Here is a 13,209-nt window from a genome sequence, read left to right on the forward strand (position 1 = left end):
GTTCTGACAGTCGACACACCTCAGCGAGAACTGAAACCCCCATGGGGTGGGAAGTGTGGGAAACAATTCACACATATTTACCACCATGTCTAGCTAAAACTCCACATCAAGCAGCCAGATATATTAAGAGATTAAATAGAGGGAACTGAAAGAAGCACAAGAAAGCCGAGCAAACCTTCTGTTTTTGCAAACAAACAGGCTTTAGAAGCTAGTGGTAATGAAGAAATTTGCTAGCAAGGGTGATGAGTGAAGAGTCCAAGAATCTAACATTCTTTTTTCAAAAGAGTGAGGTAATCTTACCTTGGCTGCACGTTTTTTTCTTTCTAACGTATCTCATCTATCTATTTCTATGGCTTAAACCAGAGGTTCCCAAGGATGGTAGGAGTTCCTGTCCCCAAGACAGCACTTTAGAAATCCTTTGAGGAGTTTTTTGTTGTCACAAAGATTGGGGGCACTCCTGACCTTTACTGCACAGGGCCCAGGGACGTCAGGTCCTGCAGAGCCTGGGACAGTCCTGAAGAACTAATTGTCCTGGGTTGGAGGAAAAAAAACCTGTTTGTAAATATCAGTGCCTAGCACTCAATGTTGTTTTATATGTATACACAAAGTAATTTCTGGCATAGTCTTAATGTACAACAAATTTCCTAGGAATGCAATTACTGTGAAATGGAGAGAAAACAGTGCTTTTCTTCACTGTTTGAGAAAATTACATAGCATTTAAATTGCCAACACACACTTGTGTCTGTCTGCATTTTGGGCTGTGGCACTGACAGTCATTCAACTACTACTATACTATAAGTATTTGACTTTATGTCTTTTAGTGCATCTGGCTGAACATTTACATATGAAGTCCATATTTTTAATATAAATTAGTTTCATTTTCTTTTTCCTTTACCTTGTAGTTGGAGGCTGAATTGATAGGTTATGCTGTCTTTACTTTCTCTAGCTTTTTAAATAAAAAATTTCAAATATTCACAGAATTAAAAGAATTATACAGTGAACACCCATATACCCATCAGTTTATTCTTTCAATTTCTAAGGCTTTTTGTTATATAAATGGGGCATTCAGTCTAAGGGGGTTGGCTTAAAGCACAGCGCTGGTGTTTGTGAGAGTATAACTGGAGTGTAACTCACACAGCTTGAATGAACTTGGCTTTTCTATCTCTCAGGGTGGAGAGCCTGGAGCACTTTTTTCAGTGCTATCCTTCCTTGGGGGTTGTTTTTTCCCACTGGGTTCTACTAAAAGCTTGGTGGGGTCCTGGATGAACCGGGGAGACTGTTCATTTACAATTCAAAACCTTTTGTGATCTAGCCCCACCTGTATCCCCATCTTCTTTCCTTCCCCAAGCTGGGCTGAACTGGGCTACTTAGAATTAGAACCCTGGAACAAGCCTGCACATTCATGTTCGCTATTTTTCCCTGGGCCTGGAGAGCTCTCCCCTACCTGTCTGACGGTTGAAATCCTAATCATTCTTCAGGACCTGATTTGGCCATCACCACCTCTGTAAGACCTGCTCCAGTCCCCTTTTCAGCAAGGATGTTTCCTCTCTGTTCATAGCCCATTGGAACACATTTTCCAGGCGAACCTGAAGCTATTTCTGTGTGTGTGTCTGCCTCCTGGACTGAACTGAAGGATCCTTGAGGGAAGAGTCAATCATTTTTGCATTCCCCCTGCTTAGCACCATCCCTTGCACACAGTATGTCTCAATAAATGCTTCTTGAATTTGACTGTTGATTCAAAATACAGGAGAAAGTAATAGCATAGGTACCATAGTGACTGATTCATGTGTTTTCAAAAGTTCAGGCTTGTTTAAACCCACAACAGGTTCTATCCATCAAAAAAATGTTCTACTCACCAGTTCTGACTTAGAGAAATGTGGAAGCTATCAAAGAGAATTGATCAGTTTATAAAATATCTGTGGCCCTGCTGGTCTACGAGAACAAAACACAATCGATACCATTATGAGAAAAGAACCAAAGGATTATAAAACAGAAATACAGGTTTGGGATTAAAATATGTTAGAAGAATATTTTTGATACATGAACATCTCAGGAAAGACGAATCTTTTCTTATTAATCTCTGTAGCTCCTTTTGCATATCTTAATATTGCGGCATACCACAGGCATTCAATTTCTGGATTGAATAATGTGTGTTGGGGAGTCACATTTTATTAGTTTATATTGAGAAGTACAAAGAAAAAATGATTTTACCCTATCCTGTGTCTTGCAGTAAAAGCCTTTAATAAGTGCAGAGAAATTATACGTGTGCATTGACCAGAATCATTGGCAAAGCTATGACTAAACAAAGTGCAGCTGGGCACATACAGAGCTGCAGAGGCTGTCCCCAGGGCAGAGATCATTCTGAACATAGTCAGTCAGTCCTTGTCATGATCAAATAATATCTAACATCACAGCAGCTCTAATGTTAGCATCTGTTGGGTATTCAAATGGACTTATGAGGTATATTTTGGTACCAACAAGAGGAGTGCTTTCACTCAAATGAAAAGCATCTTTAGCTTTTCTCATCAATCAGAGGAAGATGGGTCGATGAGGTGTTTGTGGACCAATAAACTATCAGAAGAGACATTATTTTCAAGAGTCTTTTTTCATTATGAAGTTTCACCTACTCCATCTGCAGATTTAACAGGAGAACACAAATAGTAATGCCTCTTCCTCATCATAAAACATGAAAGGGCATAAAATATATATGTTGGCCAGGCCAGGCCAGGCGCGGTGGCTCACGCCTGTAATCCCAGCACTTTGAGAGGTCAAGGCGGGCAGATCACGAGGTCAGGAGATCGAGACCATTCTGGCTAACACAGTGAAACCCCGTCTCTACTAAACATACAAAAAAATTAGCAGGGCGTGGTGCCGGGCGCCTCTAGTCCCAGCTACTCAGAAGGCTGAGGCAGGAGAATGCCGTGAACCCGGGAGGCGGAGCTTGCAGTGAGCCGAGATCCCACCACTGCACTCCAGCCTGGGCAACACAGCGAGACTCCATCTCAAAAAAAAAAAAAAAAAAAAAAAATTTATGTTGACCAACAGGAAATTCGGCCTGGAGTGGCACTTTGGTTTGCAGATGTACACTGAAACATTGCTGCACAGCTTAATGTCTCAAATTGCCTGTAAATGAAATTTTTGTTAAAAAATCAAAACAAAACAGTGTCTCCTCTTCAAAGGAGGTGTGCATGTTTTATCTCTAATATGCTATGGTCAGAAAACATATGCCATAATAGGAGAATTTGCTCATGGTAATTTTCCGGATTAAATAGGAAATCGGAATTGAGAAAAGTATGTAAATAGATCCCACTTGTTGCTGATGAGATTATTAGGTCATTAAAATTTCCCTCTACTTCAGAAATTTAAATTTCAAATCTCACAACATTCTTGGATAGTTTTGAGCATTTCATTCATCATGTTACAGAAATTCGCTTGAAAAGAAGTAGCTCCTTCAAGTCTTTCTGCCAAGACTTTATATAATTCTAAGAAGAACTTGTTCTTTTCAGTGCTATGGTTTTTTTTTTTTTTTCCACATTTAAAAATCAAGTTTTATTTTGATTTCCAGGAAATACCTTTAGTTTCCTAGAAGTAAAAAAAATTTTTCAAAACAGCTAAATCCTTATGTACATGAATTCAATGAATGTGGTTCTTTTTGTTTTTGGTATTTTACAACTGAAGTGTTGTTTTTTCTTTCGCAAATATGAAGGACAAAGTTTGGTCCTTTCTCAAAGAGAATATGCTATATGACGTATGTGGATTAGTGGCATTACAGCTGCTATAAAGAACAGTTACCGTTTGGATGTGTGTGAGAAATGCTGCTTCTCCATGAATTAGAAAAGTCCCCCAGGCTTGCCTGGTTAAACTCTGTAAATGCATGAAATATACTTACATTCTGGAAATCATTAACTTCAATTGCTTCTTCAGCTCCACTTCCCATTTTAAAGGTCTCCAAGTTGTTCCCAGCATCTATTTCCATTGACCCATCTTGTAATTTCCCATTGATACTCATGGTGTAATGGACATTGTAAATCTGAAAGTGAGCATAAGAGTTAGTGATGTTTTCTCTTTTGAGCAATTCAGGGCTCATCTTTAGAACGGCAGTGTATGAGGTAGCGTCCATATGTTTCAGAGATACTTGGGATAGTCCTTAATAATAATACATTTATATACGAAGACTTCATTCATACAGCAATCAGTTAATGCAATGATTTCCTTAAAAACACCTTACGAGTAAAACCTTTGGTTGTCTCTGACACCTATTCCAATAGCTCAGTAATTTGTAATGCTGGCTGTACTTTAGAAGCATCTGGGTAGACTCTCTGGGTACCATGCCTGGGTTTCACCCTGGACAAATCAAATCAGAAGCTGTGGGGAGGGCGCGTGGGCATAGGTCTTTCTTATTCTAAAGCTCAACTCTATTATGCAACTGGGTTGAGAACTATTGATGGATAAATGGAAATTGAGGAGGCAGAAGGTTAATTGGACTCCCAGCTGAATACGTCTGCAGTGGCACCTCAGTTTCACAAGTTGTTTTCATCCTTTGGTCAAGATTAGGCATGGAGTGCCTTAGGCATATGGTATATGGTATTAGGTATATGAAAAGGACTGCAGACAGGACCAGGGTACGCTTGATATAGAGCAGCATGTGTGGAGAGGAAGGCCAATGTGCACGTTTGTTTCAGTTCAAAACAGTAGTACTCCCTGAACGACTCTATGGGGCAGGCCCATGGTGCTGTAGGGCATTTTGTTATGAGATGTGTGGGGTGTGTGGAAGAGGGGAAGGGACCTGGCACTGCAGAACAGCACTGGTCCAGGAATCAGGAAAACAGGTGGCCACACCACTCATCTCTGGATCTTGTGAGTTGCCGCGAGTGTAGAATGAAGTTGGACCTCATAGGTGGCTTTCATCCGTGTACTTAGAACTGTTGGGATCTCATGGGCATGACCTAGAGGTGAGGATGGCACTGTAGCACTCTGTTCTCTCCTGTCCATCCACAGTCTAACCAGAGTGGCTCTGCTTTTTCTGTCTTATGTGTTGCATTTCTGAGTAACATTTTGTTAGAAAGACAAATTTCAACACTTAAAACATTTTTTTTTTAAGTTTGCCACTAATTAGCCGACCCAAAGGGCTCAGACACCTGATTACTGCACTGGTTTCAAAATAACTCAGATGCTGCTCCTGCTCGGTGTGCTGCTGTCCTGGTAGACCTTTCTGTGTGTCAGGGCTAGGAGGTGGGTTTGTTTTTTGGATTTAGATGCATATGGATGTATATCTATGTATCTTACATATGATATATTACATATCTTATATATAAATTGTAGATGTATATGTACACATATATATAAATCCTTAAAGGGGAGGAGTGAGAACTGATGAAAAACTGTTGCTACTTAATGTCAGGTCAGCCAGTCAAAACTGCAAATAGCTCACATCCAATTCAAGTCTGATTTTTCTTCCTCATTATGAAAAGTGACTGCTACGTGCACAAACACTGGAAAAAGGATCTGTTACTGTTGGATCTATTTCTTGCAGAAGACTCATTATTACAAGACCCACAGTGCACTATTTTATTATCAGCAGAGATACAGAAATGGCTTTGCTATCCAGCACCCTTTTAGGAATAGCATTCATTCAGCAGGACAGAAAATACCAGTGTCCCTCATCGCCCCTCCTTCCCTGTCTCTTTAGGAGGAACTTAGATGTCTGCAATTTACTGTCTCCTAGGCTTCCCTGATCACAAGAACCACTCCTAGGGGTTCTGATTTAGTGGAGCTAGAGCACAGCCCACCAGTCTCTTTTCCCCTTGCCCCTCAGGTGGCCCTTATGATCAGCCAGGTTTGGGAAACCTGTTTTCTTTGGCTGTGAGACTCCTGCAGGCGAGGTTTGGAAAGCAGGCTCTGTTCTGTCCGGTGCTCTCTGAGCAGTCAGTGTTCATGTGGGTCAGTGACAACTGTCAGAAGGAGCCTGGCAGGCAACACCCATGTGAATATCTTCCACTCATGTGACAAGAGGTTCAGTTTTTTGTTTTTTTTTAAGAACATTGCACATAAGCTTTTACTAGTGAAGCAATGCAACATTTAAGAACATACCCATTTCTAAATTCTTAGCAGTTCTTAAGGAGACAAGGTTGTCACACTAGAAGAGTGGTCTGTGGTCTGAATTTCACACCACTGAAATTCCTCCACCACTACCTCTGGCTGTCTTCTCCCCAACAAAGCCTCCCTAACTAGGTGCAGGGGTGTCCAATCTTTTGGCTCCCCTGGGCCACAATTGAAGAAGAAGAATTGTCTTGGACCACACATAAAATACACTAACACTAACGATAGCTGATGAGTTTTTAAAAAAAATCTAAAAAAAAAATCTCATAATGTTTTAAGAAAGTACGAATTTGTGTTGGGTTGCATCCAAAACCGCCCTGGGCCGCATGCAGGACAAGCTTGACGTAGGGCAGTAGGGCATCTTGGTTGTGCAGCTGCAGCCCACCTTTTTTTTTTTTTTTTTTTTTTTTTTTGAGATGGAGTCTTACTCTGTCACCCAAGCTGGGGTGCAGTAGCACAATCTTGGCTCACTGCAACCTCTGCCTCCCAGGTTTAAGCCATTCTCCTGCCTCAGCCTCCCAGGGAGCTGGGACTACAGGCATGCGCCACCATGCCTGGCTAACTTTTTTGTATTTTTAGTAGAGATGGAAGTTCATCATGCTGGCCAGGCTGGTCTTGAACTCTTGACTTCAAGTGATCCTCCTGCCTCAGCCTCCCAAAGTGCTGGGATTACAGACCTGAGCCACCATGGCCAGCCTGCAGCCCACCTTTTATGTGCACCGCGCCATCTGCATGGGGACAGCAGTGAAAAGCTCATGCCCTCTTAAAGCTACTGGGGGAGGTTGGAGGAGGAGGAGGCAGTCCAGTTTCTAACAGACTAGACTCTGAGCTGGGGACGAGGCTGGGCTGTTGGAGCAGCATTTACCTTATCTGCTCTAAGTCCGTGGAACTGTGGACACCCAAGGATATTTTTATCCAAATAAGATGAAATTTATTATTTCCCAAAATTCTGCTCAATATGGTGCCTTTTACAGCCAAGGATATTTGCTAATGAGTTTTTAACAAGGCCTACGTTCTATAAGATTAATTACATGTTTGGGAAAATGTCTAGAAAAATTAGTCTGAGAGGAAAGGCCCCAAGCAATGATCTCCTTCCCTCATCCCACAGGGTGGGGTTGTCAGTTATCTCATACTGGTGGAAATCTCCCATATTTCAGTGCCTTGTTCCATTTACAATAATGTGGATGAAAAATGGCCTCAATATTGGAGACCAGTTCAGTTGTACCCTGATTATTAGTACTCCGGTGCTTCATAGTCCTCCAACTAAATTTCAGTAAACCTGTCCTAAGGAGATTTCCCCACATGAAAGGCATAGGTGGTGAATTATAGCTGGTTCTCCTCTATAAACCAATACAGAGGAGCCGAGGCACAGATAATCCCCAAAGAGTGGATAATCCATCTGGTATGACAAGTCTTTTTGTTTGACAGAGACTTACCTTTTTTGATTACATTTTGTCTGAGCTATCTAGATTTGTATTCAGGCAAAGAGACCTGTGTATGTGCTATGCCTAGATGGTGCCAAAGTTACTCTATTTAGTATTTTGTGATTTGTTTTTCATACTTAAGTCATATGGATCAGGGAGAAAAAAACTATCGTGATTTTCTTCATTCTCCTGTCTGTATAGGATATAGTAATAACTTTGATTGTTGGCAATAAAATGTGTGTCACTGTTCCTCTGAATTCTTAGAATTTAATACTGCTCTCCTGAACCAGACAACCAATCATCTTGCAGTAAAGTAAAAGATATGAAAAAGGGAGTTGTGCTTATTCAGTATGATTGTTTAATCTCTCTTTTTAGAAGCTTGTCAGGCCGGGCGCGGTGGCTCAAGCCTGTAATCCCAGCACTTTGGGAGGCCGAGACGGGCGGATCACTAGGTCAGGAGATCGAGACCATCCTGGCGAACACGGTGAAACCCCGTCTCTACTAAAAAATACAAAAAAAAAAAAAAACTAGCCGGGCAAGGTGGCGGCGCCTGTAGTCCCAGCTACTCGGGAGGCTGAGGCAGGAGAATGGCGTAAACCCGGGGGGCGGAGCTTGCAGTGAGCTGAGATCCGGCCACTGCACTCCAGCCCGGGCGACAGAGCCAGACTCCGTCTCAAAAAAAAAAAAAAAAAAAAAAAAGAAGCTTGTCAGTTAGTGAAGTTTACCTTGAATAATTAAATGCCAACTGGTATTCATTTTAAAATATATATCATGTCCAGAATCTTTACCCAAAAAAAGCATAGCTATTTTTATCCCCCATTGACCTATACCACTGAGGCTTTGTTATTTAAAAGATAGCATTTTAAATGCTATCTACAGGCGGTGACTCACGCCTGTAATCCCAGCACTTTGGGAGGCCGAGGCAGGCAGATCACGAGGTCAGGAGATCGAGACTATCCTGGCTAACACGGTGAAACCCCTTCTCTACTAAAAATACAAAAAATTAGCCGGGCGCAATGGCGGGCGCATGTGGTCCCAGCTACTTGGGAGGCTGAGGCAGGAGAATGGAGTGAACCCGGGAGGCGGAGCTTGCTTGCAGTGAGCCGAGATGGCACCACTGCGCTCCAGCCTGGGCGATAGAGCAAGACTCCGTCTCAAAAGAAAAAAAAAAAAAAAGATATCGTTTACATTCTAAAACCACAGAATTCCCCAAAGAGATGACAATCTAAACCCCGCTATTAATGGAGATGTAGATATTGAAATCATTCTCTTATTCACATTTGCTGTTTCAAACATGAGCATCTGGCCCAGCTTCTATATTTAAAATACAAATACATTAAGGCACTTTTCAAATACCCACAAAATACAGTGCAATTCAGATCTTACAAATCGATGCTTGTAAATTTGATATAGTCTCTAAAACAGACTCGGTGCTAAATGGCATGCTTATCTACATTAGACATTTGAGTTAAAAATACAAATTATGCAGTGACTGCAGAAGATGTGATGTGTAAAATGGTTGAATTGCTTTCAGCACCATTTTCTGTAAGTACTGGAATTCGTTCATGCCTTGCATTTCATGGTAGGAGAGAGAGGAAAAAACAGCAATCACCGATCCTCTGAGGATAGTGATTATGAAAGAACCCTTTGTGTGTGCCCTGGAGATGGAATTCTTTTCCATTAGTCGAAATAAGCTTATACCAGACCTGGCAGTGGTCATCAAGATAAAATGCCCCCTTTTACATAGGTGAACACATTCAGAGTATTTAGAGAACACACTGGAGCTCTGCCCAGTCAACTTAGAGGCAGTCTTTATACTCCTCGAGAGCCATGGAGCTTTAAAATAAATAGTTGCATACAAAGAAAGTAGGACAGCAGTCAGTAAAACACCTACTATTAAATCACATGTGATGACTAGGCCAGAATTAATTGTTAAAGAGATTTTCCACCTTTAAGGAAGTTAGACTTTTTGTTTGTTTGTTTGTTTGTTGTTTTTGTTTTCCAGAGAGAGAAGCGAATGTTCATGGCTAGGTCACAAAAAAACCTTCTGAAAGGCAAAAATTCCTTCCCAATGGGTCTGAATATGGGTCTGAATATTCCTCCACTATCTTTGTCCTGGATTTTACATCCATAGCCTTTCTCAGCAGGGAGAGGCCTTCGAGATCATCCAGTTCCATTTTTTCCCTAAGGAGGAGTACACTGAGGCCAAAAGGTAACGTGCCTTCCCCACTGTCGCGCCACTGCTTAGCGGGAGATGACCGAAAACGGCCTTTCTCGGACCGTCCACTGCATTCTCCCCTACTCTACGCTTCAGTCTTCTCCCGTGAATCCTTCACTTGCTTTTCTACAAAGTTGACCTAAGGCGGAAAGTTGCGTGCCAGAGTGGGACCGGAGAGGGGAGCTCACGCTGGCCCCGAGGGGTCCTGCGGCAGCCGCCGCGCGCCCCTCGCTGGCCCGCGCTTGGGCTCCCCCTAGGGGCACCGTGAGCAACACGGGTGTCCCCGCGCGCCGCCCTCTGGACTTACGTGACTGTCGCTCCCCTTCCAGAAGTAGAAGGCCCCGATGGCCCCGAAGAGCAGCAGCACCGCCCCTGAAATGAGGACCACAGCTCCCACCTTGAGCAGCCGCGCGGGGCTGGAAGGCTTCACCGTCACCGTAGCGTACGCCTGCGGACCGGGGTGGGAGAGGGACCGTCACGTTTGTGCCGCCCGCACCTGCGCCCCGCGCGCACCCGGGCCCACACGGTGGCCCCCAGGGAGTGGGGAGTCGGGCGGGAAACAGCTGGCCCGGGCTTCTACGGGTGCCTCTTTCGCCGCGCTCGCTCCCGAGGGTCCTTTGCCATCGGGCGAGGAAGTGCGGTGAGCAAACCTCGCAGCGCGGGGCCTTCGCCCCAGGACCTGCACCCTCCACTGGCCACGGGACGCCCCTCCGTACCCGCCTGTGGATGCCGTGCCCCCTGCACACTCATACGCGTGGGGCGACACCCCACGCACACATTTGGAACCCAAATTTATCCCCCCCGCCAACACACTCATTCGGTGGCACGCATCCCTGAGTCGGACTTGTGGAACCAGATACTCACCCCGGACCCTGCGTGTGGAATCCCTGGCGGTACTCACCGGGGGGCTGCAGAATTCCACGTCATCAGGTCCCACCAGGGCAATGGGAACTTTGTCGGAGTTCTCTGTCATGGTTGCGGCAGGAGGAGCGAGGCGCTCGCAGACTCCCTGGGCGCCCTGAGCTCTGTCCCGCTGCCCCGACGTGCAGGGCATTTCAACGCCGCGCGCACACAGGGTGCACGGTCCCGCCTGGGCCAGCCCAGCGGTCCCCACCCCTTCCAGGGCCTCACCTCTCTCCTCCCTTCTCTCTCCTGCCGCGGGCAGCTCGTCCTGCACTCCCGGATGCCCCCTTTTCTCCTCACTCTATCCTGTCTACTGACCCCCAAACAGCATCCCGGTGACTCTGAATGTGTGAGGGTGGTTGCGTCCCTCAGAGCGGGATGCTGAATCCTGGGACCCAAAGAAATACTCAAGTGCCAGAGCAACTAGCCATGCACCGAGGATGTCTTAGAATGTCAGCGGACTCTGCTGTGACACCTGGCTGGAGGCCATTTCCTGCAGGGTCTTTGTATGTGTGTGTTGGGGTGGGGGTGGGGGAAAGATGGCTCATGGAAGGTGAAGGAGAAGACAGCAGAGTGGCGCAGGTGGACAGGAGACACTGGCCTAAGAGTGTCAGGGTTAGGCCACCTTCTCACTGGCCTGGCATTGCTGGATGGTCCCTGGGACTGGAAAACGGAGCAGGGTCTTGGAGATGGCTCCTTGCCACCAATTTTTCTAGGGGGTGGGTACACCTGCAGCAAAAGTGAGAGCTAAGTAGAGCGGGGCTGGAGGGAAGGAGTTTGGGAGACCAGAATAAAAGTACACGCTGGTTGGTTGAATAAATTAAATAAGTGCAAACAAAAGCAATAATGGCAAAGCGCGCGCGCGAGCACACACACACACACACACACACACACACACAGAGAGAGAGAGAGAGAGAGAGAACTGATGTGTCCAAAGGAATAACACAAATATATATATGTGTGTGTGTGTATATATCTATATGTTATATATGTATATATATGTGTGTGTGTATATATATATAAAATTTTCACTTTCGGAAATGCCATCTTCCAGTTCCAGGATACATGGTACTTCATTTGGATCCAGGCTTCCTTAATTCACATTCGATTCTAGCTTTGTGCAGAGCCCTCTGGTGAGGTGTAAGTGAGGAGCACTGGTGCATGGGAGGGATTGAGGCTTCCCCAAAGGGCAGCGGGAGATTGCATGTGCAGGACTGCCGAAGGAAAAAGTGTTGAAGAATCATCCAAGACACATGATAAAGAGTGAGGTGACAAGCATGATGACCTGGGTCTGGGAAGGAGGGCAGAAGTGGAGGAGATGACTTTCACAGAAGAATTGATAGGACTTGGCAACTCCTGGGCTGTGGGAACTGGAGGATTCAGACCTAGGAGGATTGGGAGAGTGATAGGAACCCCAGGGAAGTGAAAAAGTTGGAAGGAACAGTTTTAGACATGTTGAGCTTGATGTGGGGATGAAAAGTAAAAGACCCAAGGAAATATGCTGAGCCTGCCTTGGACTCAGCTATGGAAATAGCTGTCTGCGCATCACACTAGACTTAAGGTGCTTGGAAAAAACTCCAGCAAGATCTTCTGCCAGGGCTCATCCCTGGGGAACTGCTGAGGCAGAGTTCAAAGATCTCTTCACAGGAATTTTGGTGAAGGAATAAGAGAAGTAACCATCAGAGAGGTGGGAGATGGTGCAATACAAAGTAGTACATGTAATTTTTAAAGGCACATTCAAAAAGGGTGGGTCAGCATTGTCAAATGCTGAAAAAAAAAAAAAATGAGCACAGAGAAAGGCCTTGGAAGGGCACAACCAGGAGGCCATGGGGAACCAGCGAGACAATAGTTCCATTTGCTTCCCTGGACACAGAAGACACATTGCAAAGGGTTACAGAGTAATTAAAAATATTTGCAACTTATACCACGACAAGGAACTAGTTTTCTTGTATAGTGTTTTCCTAGGAAAACCAAAAGACCAAAAATGTAGTAGAAAAAATGGGCAAAGAATGGAAACAGAGAGTTGGTGAAACAAGAAGTACAAAGGGCTCTTAAATGTAAGAAGAATGCACAACAGCATTGTTTTGCCTACTTTTCTTTTCTTTTTTTGAGACAGAGTCTTGCTCTGTCACCCAGGCTGGAGTGCACTGGTGCGATCTTGGCTCACTGCAACCTCCACCTCCCGGGTTCAAGTGGTTCTCCTGCCTCAGCCTCCCAAGTGGCTGGTATTACAGGCGCCAGCCACCATGTCTGACTAATTTTTCTATTTTTAATAGAGATGGGGTTTCACCATGTTCACCAGGCTGGTCTTGAACTCCTGACCTCAAGTGATCCGCCCACCTTGGCCTCCCAAAATACTGGGATTACAGGCATGAGCCACCACGCCCGGCAACAACTGCATTCATACAAGGAAATGCAAATTAAAAGTAGATTGGTTCACTGGAAAAACATAAAAACGCTTGTTAAAACAATCTGTTGAGGAATATGAGGGGCAGTGAATTTATGGACTACTGTAGTGGGTGAATTGGTACAACTTCTATGGAGAGCAATTTGATTCCAAAATGC

The 13,209-nt window shown here is 44.6% G+C and overlaps 1 protein-coding gene across 2 annotated transcripts in view; it reads right to left on the reverse strand.

The window, feature by feature from the left end:
* CNMD (chondromodulin) overlaps window positions 1–10,847 on the reverse strand; it is a 36,402-nt gene extending 25,555 nt beyond the window's left edge. Inside the window, exons 1-3 of one of the 2 annotated variants that reach the window (XM_015121147.3) lie at window positions 10,643–10,847; window positions 10,049–10,189; window positions 3,890–4,030 (exon numbers count right to left, since the gene is read on the reverse strand). In XM_015121147.3, coding sequence (XP_014976633.2) covers window positions 3,890–4,030; window positions 10,049–10,189; window positions 10,643–10,795 — 435 coding nt within the window. In that variant the 5' untranslated portion in view covers window positions 10,796–10,847. The remainder of the gene's footprint in view (window positions 1–3,889; window positions 4,031–10,048; window positions 10,190–10,642) is intronic. The other variant, XM_015121146.3, reaches the window with a different exon arrangement.
* Between the last annotated feature and the right edge of the window lie 2,362 nt (window positions 10,848–13,209).

This window comes from Macaca mulatta, chromosome 17, assembly GCF_049350105.2.
Source record: "Macaca mulatta isolate MMU2019108-1 chromosome 17, T2T-MMU8v2.0, whole genome shotgun sequence".
NCBI lineage: Eukaryota > Metazoa > Chordata > Mammalia > Primates > Cercopithecidae > Macaca > Macaca mulatta.